Source organism: Diplotaxodon limnothrissa, linkage group LG11 (assembly GCF_057381915.1).
Source record: "Diplotaxodon limnothrissa isolate DT_005_m linkage group LG11, D_limnothrissa_male_GT1.1, whole genome shotgun sequence".
Taxonomy (NCBI): domain Eukaryota; kingdom Metazoa; phylum Chordata; class Actinopteri; order Cichliformes; family Cichlidae; genus Diplotaxodon; species Diplotaxodon limnothrissa.
Genome location: NC_140606.1, coordinates 26,942,821 through 26,959,328, shown reverse-complemented (window position 1 = coordinate 26,959,328; position 16,508 = coordinate 26,942,821). Strand labels below are relative to the sequence as shown.

General features: G+C 43.3%; 1 protein-coding gene across 2 annotated transcripts; it reads left to right on the top strand.

The window, feature by feature from the left end:
• The first annotated feature begins 681 nt into the window (after positions 1–681).
• Positions 682–14,839, top strand: LOC146622944 (myocardin). Of its 2 annotated transcripts, none has more exons than XM_085366480.1 (16): positions 682–962; positions 1,911–2,084; positions 4,184–4,237; positions 6,162–6,217; positions 6,579–6,645; positions 7,388–7,513; positions 7,608–7,798; positions 7,978–8,118; positions 9,832–9,997; positions 10,105–10,267; positions 10,367–10,508; positions 10,653–11,258; positions 11,358–11,441; positions 11,616–11,753; positions 11,841–11,895; positions 11,985–14,839. In XM_085366480.1, the coding sequence occupies exons 2-16, from the start codon at positions 2,030–2,032 to the stop codon at positions 12,401–12,403; spliced, it is 2,463 nt and encodes an 820-aa protein (XP_085222606.1). In that variant the 5' UTR covers positions 682–962; positions 1,911–2,029; the 3' UTR covers positions 12,404–14,839. The 2 variants fall into 2 exon arrangements, with proteins under 2 accessions (XP_085222606.1, XP_085222604.1); XM_085366478.1 differs by having other exon boundaries at positions 11,358–11,456.
• The last annotated feature ends 1,669 nt before the right edge of the window (positions 14,840–16,508 follow it).

Here is a 16,508-nt window from a genome sequence, read left to right as displayed (position 1 = left end):
TCCCCCCCTCCCCTCTGCAGCATTAGCCACACATATACATGCATACACACACACGTATGTATACATGTGTAGACATCATGCACGCACTGGCAAACACTGCTTGTTTTTGAGGTAAAACTTGACTGGTTTTGCTGGAACCACACTGTATAGTGTATGCTGACGGTCACTAACTTACTGACCTGTGACTCTCTGTGCTGTGTTTCATACACACACACTCACACACTTGCACACTTGCACATACACAGAACAGTAAATCACTTTAGGGGGGGGTGACCTAAAGGTGTCTTGACAGGAGCATATGAGCCTGCAGCCGTGCACGACTTGAAGAGAGTCCAAAACACTCTTCTTCTAGCTGCTTTATAATAAACTGTCCCCCCTTTCTTAAAGAAATCCTGCTTACACTTTTCTATCATCACATCATGCGACAGTCCAGCTCCTAACATTAAATCGACTGCTCTATCCTCTTCTATGTTAAAGTCAAGTGCAACAAACACAGAAGTACTTATTGTCCTGTAATCTGTTCCTCGCTCTTTCAGTCTGCAGATGTCAAGGGGGTAAATTGCTCCAAGCAAAAAGAGAGGGGTGGGGGGGTTGGTGGGGGTGAGGTCACTGCAGGGGAGGGGTGAAGTTTGACAGTCGCTCACAGTTGGCACTGATGATCCAGGATGCTTTGGGGCAGACGGGGGGGGAGAGGGGCAGAGAGAGCGAGGCAGAGGTAGAGACGGTGAACTTCTATCGGAAGGAGGACGAAGGAACCGCAGATCCTTTCCCTCCTTGCGTTTCACCTTCAGGAAAAAAAACCCAAAAAACTAAGGATATGAAAAGAACATGAAAGAAAGAAATCGTCATTAAACGCACTACGAAGTTCTCTCTTTCCCTCTCTTCCTCCATCTCGCACCTCTCTCAATTTAATCTTAAATCCACTCCAATTTCCCCCGAGGGACTCAATTCTCTCTTTTCCTGTAAGTATTCTCTTTCATTCTCTTGCTTTTATTCTCTCTGTGTTTTTTAGTTCCTTCTTGTGACTCAGCACCCTGCTGTGAAACAATGCCTGTGCCAGACGTGAAATCTCAATCAATTGCTTGTTATTTGATTGCATTAATGAACGAGAGGCCTTCTTTTGGACTCTTTAGGCTGTAAATAAGTGAAGTGTGTGCATTTATCGGATTGGGAATAGGAAGAGCTCTGCGGTGATTTAGTATGCATAACCTCAGCTATTCCAGAGTGTGTGTGTGTGTGTGGTTTTGTTTGTGTGTGTGTTTGTAGAGTCCCTTCAAACAGGCTTCCTTTGGGTGTTTTGTGGCTGGCCAGTTCAAATCAATATTGTTAATAGGTTGTGTGTGTATGTGCACTAATGCAGCTCATGTAGATTCCCAGCTCTCTCTCTATTTCAGAGTCAGCTCATCTTCCTTTTAGTGGAAGGCACATTTTTGGCCTGCCGTCCCCGGCGCCATGCTGTAGGTGTTGCGAGTTCGTGTTTGTCCGTCGCAATCAGTGTCCTCCAGCCCTGACGTCCAAGTATCTGCTGGGGTTTCTGTCTCCCTCACTCACGTGAACTCGACTTTTTCTCCTAGTCTTCCTCGTCTGGCTCCTTGCCCTGTCTCTCTCTAAAAGCCTCCCATCTGTTTAATTCTCTGTGTCGTTAGTTCTGTCTCTGTGGGTGGGCCTTGTGACTCTCTGTGTGATTATGACAGGCTGTCTATAGGGAGGCCTGCTGTTGCCAGAGCGGCTAACCATAAAGTTCAGTCTGCCTGTAGGTCTGAGAAGCTTTTCGTCTCTATTTCCTCCTCAATGTATCTTCGCTATGCTTTGTGTGCCTCTATCAATATTGGTTTGTGTCTATCAGTGGATTAACAAGCATCTATCTGCCTCTCTCCTCTGCTTCCTCCACTCTTCTGCATTCCCAACAGTGAGAGACAGAAGGAGAGGAGTCCATTCCTCCTGGTAGGGTGACGCCAGGAATTTCCTCTTTCTCTCTGCTCCACTTCCTCTCTCGTGCCCCCATCGTCTCCCCCCCCCCCCTTCCACCATGACACTGCTGGCCTCCGAGAGGTCGCTTCTCATCCGGAACAAGTTCCGCTCAGGTGAGGATTTGAGCTCATGCCAATTAAAGGAGAGAAGGACTCGTTTTCCCACAACAATGGCTTTTCATCTCAGGCGCACATGCATGATCATCAATATTTTGAGTTGAAATGTCTGCGAAGATTATTGGCAAGTCAGTCACACTGTTGATCATGTGATCAATCCAGTGAAGGTTATTGATCATGGCGAATGGATTTAGTGATCGCTCCCTACAGACAGACATATGGAGATGTCTTGAACAGAAGTAAATCCGCTGACCCCGAGGATAAAGATCTCTGAACGTTACTGTCTGACACTTCAATCAGGAAACGGGCTGGTTTGTTGTGCTTATGGAAAAAAAACTGACTGTGGGTCTTTACCAGAAAAGTCCTCATTATTTGAAGGTTCTGCAAACCAGATTTAAAATCTATGTCTTATTAATAATTCATGTCCAAATGACAAACAATCAGACCTCACCTATAACCCCCCCCCCCGAGTTACAATTATTATTATAATTATTATTATGTTAAAAATGTAACAGTGAAAAGCTCAGCTAAGCTGCTTCACCTTGATGGTGAGTGTGGTTTGATCAGATCTGAATGACAACTGTAAAGCAGCAAAAGCAAACGACCCCACAATTATCCTCAGATGTTGGTTCTAAAGTAGGAAGAGGTGTACCAAACCTTTTGTCTGACTCTCGTCCACATCAAATCAGCCATTAAGGGTTTGCACAAAAGCAGAAATCCCAAACATAAAATAGGCACAAATGGCGCGAGTTTAAAGGAGAATGATGTCTTCATGCATTCCTACCAAAATGTAAATATCATTGTCAGTGATAGGTGTGATAATAACCTAACAGTGAACCGTTCAGGAGGCAGCCAGCAGTCTGTGACAAACAGCATTAGGCAACCCTTCCCAAGCTACACGATGCTAGTTTCCCCAACAAGTTGCAGCGGCTGCTGCTGAGTTCCCACGCAGCTGTCGTAAACGGCTGGCAAAATAGAACGGCGAGAAAATGACACAGACAGTCCCCTAGGTGTGCAAACACCTGCTGGAAAACGTGATTCTATAAGCAGCTGCTCTGTCAGAAAGCGTATATGCACATAGCTGAGCTGGAGGAATATATTTTATCTACCACTATATCCAACTTGTTGATCCCTTTGTCAGCTAGCATTATGATTGCACTTAATTCGAACTTGGACGTGCACGTATTAGATGATGACATCCAACTGAATAGAATAACAGCGATTATTTATAGCTTGTAGCCACTTGAAACAAAGCATCTGATAACTCTTTGTCTTTGTTTTTCACAGCTTTAAAGCTGTCGGCTCTTCATCTGGAGCGTCCCTGCAGAAATTTTTAAAGATTTTAAGACAATTACTGACTTTTTGGTGCAAAAAGGGAAAATGTATTATATTATATTTATTTGGCCCTTCAGGAACAGTTAAACTACCTTAACACTGCTTCCCTATCCTGTTTTAAACCCAGGGGACTGATACGTAAGGCTGCTTTAAATACAGATCTTGAAACCTTTTAAATTTTAGAGTTAGAAAGGCAGGAAAGAGCAGGAAGAGTATAGTTAGCAGCACATATGAGAGTGATGTGAGGGGGAGGGCATGCATGAGAGGCTTGTGGAGAGAACGGGACAGCTGAAGGGGGGGATGGGACCAACAGAAATAGACATACTGAGAGATAAATAGTTATTGCCCTCCACCCCCCCCCTCGAGCAGTCCTCTCCTACCCTCCCCTTGTCAGGTCTCTCAGGTCTCAATGCTTGCTGAAATGTATCATGCGAGGTGGGGGGTGGGGACTTTGTGTCACGGGCACAGCCCTTCCGTGCTTCACCTGTTTGTGTGTGTATGTTAATATGTGCGTGCCAGCATTCAAGGAGATATATAATCTACAAGCACTGCAAAGTCATGGGGTAACATGAGTTTGAAGGCCATATCATTTAACAGTGAGCGTGCTGTCTAGCATTGCTTAACTCCGAGCTTCCTACGTCAGTCTGATTTCTTATTCCAGATATGTAATTTTGCCTTCAATGAAATGAAACTAATGTACTGTTCCATCAGTGTAATACTTAATCATTTTCTTGGTAACACAGCTCAATCTTGTCTTTCAGTCCTGCAGCTGAGGATTCAGAACCGAAGGCTGAGTGAAATCAATGCAGACTCAGGTTAGTCTACGTGTATCATTAACATTGTGATTGATCCATTACACTATGACTGCAGGGTGCATTTCATATTAATGATCTTCAAGTCACTTCTTTTCAGTGGAAGGCGATTGCTCATTGATTTGCCCAGTTTTTTAAATTTTTTTCTTTTTAGATTTTACTATACTGACCTTTTCGTTTTTTGTAACAGCAAAATGGTTGGATTAATGCTGAATTTATTTATTTATATATTAAAAAAAACTTTTTTTGTACATGAATCTACAAAACTCAATAAGGCTCTAGGTTTGATCTGCAGTAATCAGAAATCTAGAAACGTGAATAAGTAAATAAGTAAACAAGTAAACATTGACTTCACATAGGATATGAAACCCACCCTCTTAGGTTAAAGTCCTCAGTTTAACCGTTTGTTTTACCAGATCTTGGTTTCACAGATTTTCTTTATACTACTCGCCTGATTTGTCTAAAAAACAACAACAAAACAAAATAAATAAATCAACACACACACATATATATATATTTTAGGTATTTCTTAGCCTTTAGACAAACTGGTGACCTGACCTGGCTGTAACCTGCCTTTCACCTCATTATGGTTAGGCTAGGCTCGAGCCCTCCCCTTGGATAAGCAATTAATCAGATGAATGGGTTTGGTTTTCTAAAGCCTGAAAACACAGTTAAAAGGACGTGTGAGCATTTAGTTCCCACTCAGACCTTTTAAATTACAATATATTGAAAGGGTAGTTTTTTGCTACCTTACTTTTAATATTGTTGTATTTTAGATGAATAATCCCAGCATTACCCAAAAAATGGATAAAATAAGAAAAAAAGTATTTTTTATACCATAAACAAAATAAAAATAAAATATACTAGCTACTTTACTAAATACACCTTGCTAGTACTGGGTTGAAATGGTCAGCAACAATACTCAGGTAGTCTGTGGGATTTAAACAATGCTCTGTTGCTATTTAGCTCAAAAGTGGGCCAAGAAAACATCCTCCACACCATTACACGACCACCAGCAGTCTGAACCACTGAGACGTGTCAGGATGGATCCATACTTTCATGTTGTTTATGCCAAATTCTGATCCTATCATCTGAATGTGGCAGCAGAAATTGAGACCCAGAGAACTGCCACTCACAGGATAGTTTCTGCTTTTCAGACCAGTATCTGTAAACTATAGAGATGGTTGTGCAGTAAAATCCCAGCAGATCAGCAGTTTCTGAAAGACTCACACCAGCTCATCACAGACTTCCTCATTCTGATGGTCAGTTTGAACTTACAAAGGAAGCTCATACGCATTTAGTTGCTGCCATGCCATTAGATCATTAAATATTTGCATTAGCATGCAGCTGAGTATGTGTACCTAAAAAGTAGCTGGTGAATGTAGATATTACTCCATATGTAAAAGCACATTTTTATTTTTACTTTAAAAAGTCTATTGCTGTCAGTAGATATGCACTTTATTAGAAAGGGGAAAAGTTCACACGCTGAAGACATGAGGATAAATATATAAAGCTGGAACAATCAACAATCATTATCTGAAGATGTGAGCATAAATAAATTGTGTCATGCACAGAATTCAAAGTGCCGAGTGCAGAAATGTATTAAAAAGCAGACAAAAACAATCCCCATCCGACAGGCAGGCACCTTGCTTCACTTCCTTCCTGGCTGCAGGTTACTCCGTTTTTGATGCCTGCCAACACAAAAGAGTGTCTGAGATGCTTCATGCTGTAACTTGGAAGGATCATTTGAAAGCTGACGCTGCTTTGTTGATGCACCCCATCACCTGAGTTTCTATTCTTCTAGGCTACTGTTCTCTGAAATAGTCTAATATGAGAGTTTGGATTAAGAAAAACAAATTATCTTTTTTTTTTAAACTCTGCTTTTCCACATTTCATCTTTAACTGCATGTCTGTCTGATTGGAACAGGGCTGAAATCCACGTGCCCGCCTCAAAAAGCTGAGAAAGACCAGAGTGAAGCTCTGGTGAGTTGAATACTGTCTCTTTTTATAAAAAATTAATTTCTCACACTTCACACCAAACTGATTTTGAAGCATCCAACACATTTGAACCCTCTAAATATCTTTATGAATCTTGGTTGGTGATTATATTAGTAAGAGTCCAAATGTCAGGTTACTGCTGTGAGTTCATAAGAAATATAATTCATGATTAAGTCTCTTCTCAACTAAAGAAAACTAATTTGCACTAGTTTCAATAGAAAGTCTCCCAAAACCTTGCAATAATCCTGGTGTAATAATATGTCATTAGGCTGCACTGACAATAAAGTTTTATTCAACTTTCCTCTGGGCCTTGGCTGTTGGTTTGACCCTCTGTTTCCTGATGCAGCGTCTAACTGATGACGGTGCCACTCAGAAGTTGCCTCCTGGTGGTCTGAATGCTGAAACTGCACAAGGTGATACCATGCCCACAGTAACGTTGCTGTCTCCTCCTTGCTTTGCTCTGTATGCTCCCAGCGTAGCTCACTGTAACACACTTCCCCTCCTGTCCATTTCTCTTGGTCTGCGTTATATCATATCTGTGCTGTTCTCCGCTCCCCGTCGTACAGTAGTAGTAGTAGTGCAAAGATGTGAAGTGTGTAAATCTCACAAAGGGCTTTGTGTTTCATCAGCTGTCAGCGAGACTGAAATGTGACCTTGTAGCACACGCAGCCGGCAGGACATATCAGGGATTGACAGCACGTGATAAACCTGTCAATCCAGGAATCAGAGTCATCATTTTCGGCTATTACTGAGATCTCCCTCTCTCATCATGCCACTCACCTCCTTCTCCTCTAATCTGCCTTTTAATTTTAAAACACTATGATTATAGCATCTGGCTTTTCAAAATGTATAATTTCCTTAATAGTCCTTCTGTGACATTTTAAAAATGTGTGATTGCGTGCGTGTGTGTGTTGCCTTCATTTCCAAGGGAATACATTTCCCCATGGGCAGGCGTGTTTACTTGTTTTTGATGCCTCTGCTGCTTTGAATCGGGACTGATCGCCTGTGGCAAAGCTGTTGCGCACGCTCACGTTGCATATGTTCTGAAATCCTGTTGCTTCTCTTTCTCCTATCTTGCCTCTTTCCACTGATCTCCCATCTGTCCCGTTCTCCTCATTTATCTGCACCATCCCTCCCACTTTCTCCCACCCGTAGAGCGGACTGCGTGTGGGGCCCACAGGCAGAAGAAAGCTCGCCAGGCGCAGGACCTCACTGAGAGGATCCAGCGCCCGCCTGGACCTGTGGAGCAGCAGCTCGAACGCACGCCGCCTCCGGAGAACGGTGAGTCAACGCGCATCTGCATGAACCACCACACACTTCCCCCCCCCCAGACTTGTCTTTTGACCTTACTTCCATTTGCTTTTCATTTCCTCAGGTCCTGCCTCCTTCCCTCTGACTGCTGATGTCTTCGAAGATGACATCTCCTCCTCATCCTCACCCACGGAGCAGCACAGCACTCACCAATCACCAGCTTTTTCTTCATTGCCGAGGCTCTCAGGTGACCAATTACTGAGCGACTGCTCGGCTCTGGTCCCGACCCTTAACCACGGTCCCTGTCATGCTCAGGTGAAGGAATGGCACTAAGTATATAGTTTTAATAAAAACACACATATTTTGGAAAAAATGTCTAATATGAGCTCTCAGTTATAACCACGGACAAACATATTAAAGCATATATTCAGTAGCTGTTGAGTTTATAAATAGCTTCATATGTCAGCTCTAATAATCTGATACTCTGCCTTCAGTCTGGTTTGGCAGTGCTCCCGGGAACCGAGGGCATCAGACAACCTATGAGCGTAAAGCTGAGTGACTCAAACTCCATGGCAACGACTGGGAGGCCGACTGGGATGTATCTGACCTCTCAGACCACACCCCTGCTGCCAAAGGTAAGCTGGGGTTAATGCATGCTCCTCCACATACAAACCCCGCTGCTTTAAGCTACATGAAAACAAAAGAAGAAAAGCCGTGCACATCTTGGCGCTGAAAAAGGACGGTTTGTGGAAAAGTCACATTTCTGAACTTCCGAGTTGCTGTCTTAAATTCTTAAACTATCACAAGCCACAAAACAAAATGCATGACATAGCATGAGAAAAAAGCTCATTTTAAAAATACTCTAAACCTTATGCAATTCATGCATCTCCAACAGTTTGTACTCCATAAAGGACACATGCTGAGCAGCTGTCATGGACGCTTTCCTTTTTTCTTCTATGTTCTGTTTTCGGTTGCTCTCATTCACAGCAGATCATCTGTTTCCATTTCTTCCAATCTTCTGCATCTTTGTCTGCATCTCCTTCTGTCACGCCAACCACCTGCGTGTCCTCTCTCATCCATAAACCTCTCTGCCTCCGCCTTTCTCCTACTAACCCAGCTCCTCCAGCTTTCCCAATATTCCTCCGACGGTGTACCCAGTATCTCCCCTCTGAAAGTGTCCAGACCAACTTAATCTCACCTCTCTTGCTTTGTCCTTGAACCATTCAAACTAAGCTGTCCCTCTGATGTACTCACTTTTTAAAATCCTGTCCATCTTTGTCACTCCAAATGCAAATCTCAGCACTTTTAATTCACCCGCCTCTGGCTACGCCTCACATGTAACAGCTGGTCTCACGAGCATCTTGTAAACTTTCACCCTTGCTGGTACACTTCTAGCTGTCATATATACCACAGATCTTTACTGTATGTGGGAATGGATGTAATAAAACATCCACAGAGAGGGGGAGACATAAACTGCATCATTGTTAAAACATTAACCCTTCTCTACGCTTTGACCCTAAAAGTCTAAATCATGGACTTTGACCTCAGACCAATTTCATAATTGAATAACCTGGATCATGTCGCTAATATTGCTACTTTTCATGTAATACTCTCTGGTTATATTGTTTCTCTTTTGTGTTCTTTAGTTTTTACCACTTTCAAAATTTCTAACAATGATACATAAGTGTAAAAAACACTTACCTTCTGCATGCTCTGAAAAGATAAGTGTAAAAATGTGCATTTTGCTACATAGAGCTAACAAAAATCCTACGTGGGTGCTATTTGGTGAGTTGATTATTTTCTGTGTATGTAAAATTTTCATCCAGGAAACAGTGTTTACGTCTTACGCCTGTGTGTATGTGCTTGCTGTAGTTGTACTCACAGCAGGTGTACAACGTGAGAGATAAAAGACAAATGTAGAGGTCTTTCACCTAACAGGATGGTCACTCCTGTGAAACAATGCTCTGCTGTAAACTGCTCTGCATTCATTAATGTCAATTTGCACTTCTGGAGGACCTCAGTGTTTGCCCCAGAGGTTAACGCATTCACACATGAGCAGCTTGGTTATATGTCGGAGCCTGCGCATGCTGTCATCTGGGGGATTTGTGAGGCATTTATGCATTTCATGTAGCTTTTCTTAACTGCTATCTCTGTTTTATTATTGGAAAGCACTTTGGTTAACTTTGTTGTTTTTAAAAGTGCTATATAAATAAAGTTGGATTGGATTGTAGCGTGCAGCTAATGATGTCATATGTCAAATGACTCATTTGTTTTTTGTTTTTTTTACTCTTATATGGTTTAAAGTGTTCTTGAAATAACTCACAAGTTTTCTAAATGCGTCTTTATAGACAGCTCGGCCTCCCAACAACCCCTGCACCTCAACTCTGCCTCACTCCCTTAACTTCACCCATCTCCCCCGTCCACGGAAACCGCGGGACACCAAGCCCAAAATGAGGAAACTCAAATATCATCAGTACATTCCTCCAGACCAGAGAGGAGGGGCTGGGACCGGAGGTACCAATATAATTGGTTTACTTAAACAGCAACACTCATTCATCAGATCAAGGTTTGCTCAGGTGATAAAGTGATTGAGTTTAGCCAGAATATTTACGTATTTTCAGGGGTGGGAGCCAAACAGAAGAGCCCTAACCCTACCCAGTCTTTAGACCCAGCCTATTCTGATCTTCTGAAACAGCAGCAGGTCTTCCTTCAGCTTCAAATCCTCCAGAACCAGCAGCAGCAGCAGCAACAACAACCACAAGAACAGATCACTGTTGTACCCAGGTACACAAACAGATTAGTGGGTGACACAGTGTTGGGTATTTTATTATGATCCTACTTAGCTGATCTTTACTTGAGTTCATGCTCCTGTCGTTCTTTTAGTGGGGAATCTGGTGATCTGAAGTCTTCGGGAGCCATACCACAGAATCCCCAACCTGTTCCTGCTACAACCAATCACACCCCTACGGACACAAACCCTCCATCAAAGCCTGAGCTTCTCCCTGCTAATCTGGTTGATTTAACAGTAAGAAAATCATGTTTATCAGAGAACAGAGACGCTAAAATGGCTTAAAATGTTTGAGAAATGATCCACAATTAAAGGAAACCAAGTACCTACACTAGTATCTTTCCAATAGTCCAATAATTGCCTCCATTTCTTCTTCCTCAGGTGTCAGAGTTACGGCAGCAGCTGCGTAAGCGCGGCCTTCCTGTCTCCGGCACAAAGCCTGCCCTATTGCAGCGACTTCGTCCTTTCCAGCTTCCCAGTGCTTGCCTCACCCCGGCTCCCCTCTGTCAGCTGGGTACCAGCCCGGAGCCACTCACCCCCTGCCCCTCATTGCCATCCAGCCAGAGCCCTGGCTCCAGCTCCAGCTCTGGGCTAGACTCGCCCAGCAGCAGCCCGAACCAGCAGCTTTACATCCAGGATAGGGCAATTCCTAATGGGATTCTCAGCAGCGCTCCAAATAGAGTTCCAAATGGAATTCTAAACACTGTCCCAAACGGTTTCACAAATGCTGCATCAGTCAGTTTGGCGGGGGAACCGTGCAGTCTCACCAACACGGTCTTCTTAGCTCCTGCCAGCACTGCCTCGGGAACTCCAAGTCCCAGTCTTCCCATGTCATCCTCCTCACCCCTACAGTGTGGGACTCCCTGGAGAACTGAGAAGGAGCAGCAGCGGCAGCAGCAACAGCAGCAGGAGCTGAGTGTGGAGCTGGAGATGAGGGAGAGAATGAGGAGCAGGCCAAGAGACCGCTCCACATGTTCCGGCAATGAGGTGAGGACAGACAGACTCAGATTTCTGGTGTGACAGATGTTGATACGAGAAATGATCATTTAATGATGTGACTGCTTTATAAAAATCTTTTTCCACTAGTCTTGTGGAGGATCCCTCCATCCGTTCCTGCAACAGGACCTGGGATGCTCTAGAGGGAAGCAAGAAACAGATGCACACGCAGAGGTGTTGTTTACACGGGTAAACATACAAAACAGAGCACACATGTCCTGGATAAATGGGTATAAATTATTCTGCACAGTGGCACACTAAACAGCCTTCCATCTAGGAGCATTTCTCAAACATGCAAACATGCGCATACGCCACCTGTCAAACAATTTATCTCTTCTTTCTAATCAGGTGTTTTGCTGCCAGCCCTGTGATGCAATTGGCAATGACTTTGAACTGCCAGTGCAGATTACAGCAAGTCCTATTCAGACCTTACCCTCTGTTCGCAGCTTGGAGGAAGAGCTACAGGAGGCTATCCAGAAAGCACAGGTCAGGAGTCTTTGGATGAACAGGAGATCACAAGGAGTATCTTTTGTTCTGTAAAATGAAGTATTTCTCCTTTTCTTTGGCTAACAGATGGACCCTCGGCAGTCCATTGATGACATTCTAGATGAGCCTATTGCTTCTGTCGGTCAGTCTCACACAATTAATAAAGAATTCCTTTTCACTAACACTCGGATTGCTTTCATCGTCTAATTCCTTGTACTGGCTCTCTTTCAGACTCCGTCAATGTGTCTGACCATAAATCTCCTGCCCACTCAGCCCGTTCTCCTTCTCCTCTTCAAAATGATCAGTCCCAGGCTTCCCAGCAGCACCACAAGGACGACAACTCCCTGCTTTCACCTCTTTGCTCCTCTCTCTTGTTGGAGCTTCCTCCATCCCCTGCTGTAATAAACCCGAGCCAGGTAGTCCCACTTCCTCCTCCACCGCCCATCTGTACCTCCCCATTGCCATCCACCAGGAGGTCCCGGAAACGACGGGCTCCAACACCGTTCGACGCTGCTGACTGGCTTGAAACGCTGTCGTCCGGCCTCCGCCCTCTGACCCCCCCAGCAGCCCCCTTTGTCGAGCCAGACTTGAGCCTGGATTCAGATCTAAATGTCAATCGAGTGCTGGACCTGATGATAGAGCAGTGGTGAGGACTTGCGAGGGGTGATCGCTCGTTATTTGTCAGTTCAGCTGTAAAAGTCACCAGCTCCACGCAATGTCGAGAGCTGGATCCATTGCAGCGATCGGATCCAGCAGCTTTGACGGGACAATGAGAACACAAACACATGCGCACACTTTCACCCTATGCACACTCGTAGTGTTTTTTAAAAGCACTTGGGCTCAGCCAGAAATGGCAAACAAGCCACACATCTGTGGATTGACACACTCCACAGCACAATGTTTGCAGTGCAAAACAAAAGAAAACCTGGTGGCATATTAATTTAAACATGCTTCCTGGCTGTGCTGGGAGAATGTCATTTCTGACTTATCTCCAAAACCCGTTGTCGGATTGGGTTGAGTATGGCCCCTGGTGTTGACTCAGTCATTGAGTCCTAGCCATTCATAAAGCCCATTCAGAGTGTGTAAAAGCCAGGCAGAGCGCACAGCTTGTGTGTGGCTCCAGACCTTGACCCCGATGCCAGACACACAGTCGGCATGCAGAGGGAGAAAGCTGGCAGAAGCCACACACAGGAAGTGTGAGTACATGCTTGTGTGAAAGTGTGATCTGTGTGTGTGTGTATATGTGCGCTTTCCATATGACTGACTGTGCGAGTGCACACATGGCTGCTCTTGGCTGTATGTGTCCACATACAATGCTTCCAGGTGTATTTATCAGCATCCGAGCCAAAGCACTTGTAGTTATTTGTTTGTTTGCGATTAAGTGTGCCTGCTTGTGTGTGGCATGACAGATCTGTGAGAGGATACACGTGAAGAACACAGAAGAGAGGCCGCGGATTTACAGTAAGTGTCCACTTCCTAAAGCAGACATTTAATTGTGGTCCCTCTGCCAGCGGGCAGTAACTCCAGTGTAGTTATCCTGTGTAATCATCAGAACAACCACATTACCTTGTTTAAGCCGCCATCCTCCAGGAGAGCAATCAGGAAGCCACCCCAAAAATAGTCCCCGTACAAATGCACCAATCAGCCGAGTGAGACTTTCCTCATCACTTTGCAAAAACAGGTGGTCATTTTGTTCCCTGATTAACCCCCAACAGTGTCTGGCCTGCTCCTCGGTGATTATCCTGCTACTAGCAAAAGCCAGATTTAGCACAATTTATAACCCAACACCAAGGCCACACCTGTTCACTTACTGCAAATGAATTCCTCCAATTTATTGCTAAGAATATTAAATGTTTGGTGCATATTTCAATATACAAATGGACCATTAATATTAAGAGAAAATGTATTGTAGCGTTAGCACAAAATACTGTGTTTTAGGGATGAAACATATCACGCGACCAGGTGAGCCTGTCAGTCGGAGCCAATACGCACATTTTCTTACGGGTGACAGTAATCTTAGCTCAAACTTCTACACGATTTACTGGTCGTGCAGTAGTGGGTACATTATTTGTTTGCATAATACACTTTCAGTGAGTTACGTCCATTCTCAACCCCACTTACCATAATGATATTAATGAAAAAAAAATCTGACAGAGGTTATCTGCCATTAACCTCTGCTGTACCAGATGAATGTAATTCAGATACACGATCCCATCTACATAAATTTATTCTAGGCCCTTAATTGGCTGCATGTCCCATCAATCACTTTGGAGAGCTCTGATTGTCTAATTCCTGTCTAGAGCATTTCAATTATTTGATAAATGACGCAGAGTTCTTCTTTTATGTTATCATTATATCTAAAAAACGCATTTGTTCCCTTCAATGAAAGTGAAGCAGTGAGTGCAATTTGATTCATGTAGAGGGCACAGAAACTCGAAGTCTAACTTCATACTACTGTACGTTCTTGTCTTGTTGTTTCTATGTAGGCAATGTGTTGTTGTGGCTTGTCTTCCTCTTATTGTAGTGATAAAGCCAGCCACAGTGAGTTATTGGGATAAGATAATCTGTGCATTGGCAAACCTTCAGCTCAGTGCAACAGCTTTATGCTGAAGCAGTTCTTGTACAGCTTTCAGCAAAGAGACTATGAAAATGCAGCTAAATGTGGATGGATGGCTATGATAATCATAGCGATCAATAAGCATTGCCTGCTGCAAAGAAAAAAAAAGAAAAAAGAAACGAAAAAATAGATTGGCAGGAGAGTAAGATGCTACCTCCTGTGACTTCCTCCGCTTTAGGGCTGACAACAGTCTTTTCCCTGTTTCTTATTTACTTCCGATCGTTGGTGCAGACTTTCCTGAAACACCCCAGAGACTGTTGACTAATTTAATTAAGCCAAAGTTTAATAATTCTGTTTTAAACTGAGTTAAAAACGTTGACTGAAAGCACTGGAGTGTTTCAGGTAACTGTGGTTTAGTTGCTGCTATAAATACCTTATTCTGAAAATGTGAGACAAAACAAAATGTTTTTGCTTGTACGTCTATTTGTAACTTATTTGTGCAAATGTTTCTCTCCACAATGTATTTAAAAGCATTACAAAAATTAAAGTCTTAATAGATTTACTATGTGCCTCCTCTTTCTTTCATCCCTGGGCAGGAAGTTAAGTGATGTAGCACACTGAGAGAATTAACAAATGGATGAAGAAAGAACTACTGATCACTGTCCCAAATTACGTCTTATCAAATATTGATGACCACAAAGTAAATTAAATATTCATTTGTGCCAATATGCATCTTAAATATCCATGAAACCTCACTAACACCCACATAGTTCCATAGTTAATCTTCAAAATGGCACAGTATTATAATCCTGAAGAACAATAATATGCTTTCAAATGAAAAGCTGCAGAAGTGATAACGTATGATCTCCGATTACTGATCAGCACGACAGCGATATTATATCGAAAGTATTAAAATGAGGATCAGTCTCTTCATTCATAGACAGACAGGAATACAACACACAATTTCTTTGGCCCAGCTCTTTAAAGCTGCATATGTTGATAAGTTTAACCCTACCGCAGACATGCCACAAAGAGAAGAAAGAAGACGAGACAATCTACTCTCTGTTTGACTTATCCACCCAGGGGTGAGAGTGTGTTTTCACAGGGGTAATACTCCAAAGCTGTGACCAGGGTGTAATGAGGGATTCGCTGTAATGGCCCCTCTAGCCGTTCCACATCACTTCCTCCTCGTTCCTCGTTGCAATAACTGCTTCCTGCATGATTTCATGGAAATTAAAGGGAGAAAGGTGTGTTTCATATGTAAAGCAGGTAGCTCTTGCCGAGACGTGTGGATTCTCTCGCTCCCACCATCTCTCCCTCTCACTTCCTTACCCCCTTATTTCTCGTCTCCTGGGTCGGGGCTGGGTAGGCTTTGATCACTGGCAGAGGGTCGCTATGGTTTGATTTCTGTTGTGCTCCTCTGAGAGTTTTGCTCTGCTATTATAAACCATGTGAGAGAAGACAGGGGGCAGCTACTTTAGCCTGTGTATCACTGAGCGAATCATAATCATGCATACAATATAAGGCAGAACGAGGGCATGCTACCAGATAAAGCAATACATGAGATGTAAAATCAATCAAATCTTTTTACTGAGTGAGCTGTGTGGTTACAAGAGACTTATTAAAGCTGTGCAACAACATAAAGTCCTTCTTCCAATCCCTGGCATCATGTAGATGCCATAAACAAATCCCCTTAACCTACAGTAACTGCCACAAGGTAGCAGAAATAAAATAACACTGATATGTTATCACCTTTATAGGCTATCTAAACTTGCCAATTTATACATCCAATAAATTTCTGGTGAATGTAAGCCTAATATTTACATGCATATTAGCTGATAAAGGATGCACAGTGCTCTGTACAATGGTCACAGCGTATGTTTGCAGCAGGTAGTGTGCATGGTATATACCTCAATAAAAACCACTACATGAACTCAAGTAATTTTAGAACGTCTCAGAAGGTTACTGGGTTTAAATCTGATGGCTAGTCAGGATGTATTTGGACTTTACATGATCTCTCAGGGTTCTCCAAATAGATGCATGTAGGGAAACTGGTGATTGTAAACTGGACGTAGGTATGAGTGTGCCTGTCTCTCTGTGACCCCACCCTGTTCTCACCATGACCCTGAACTGGTTGAGAAAATGGATTAGATGTCTGACACAACCAAAAGCACGACAGCAAGATCTCGCATTAGATC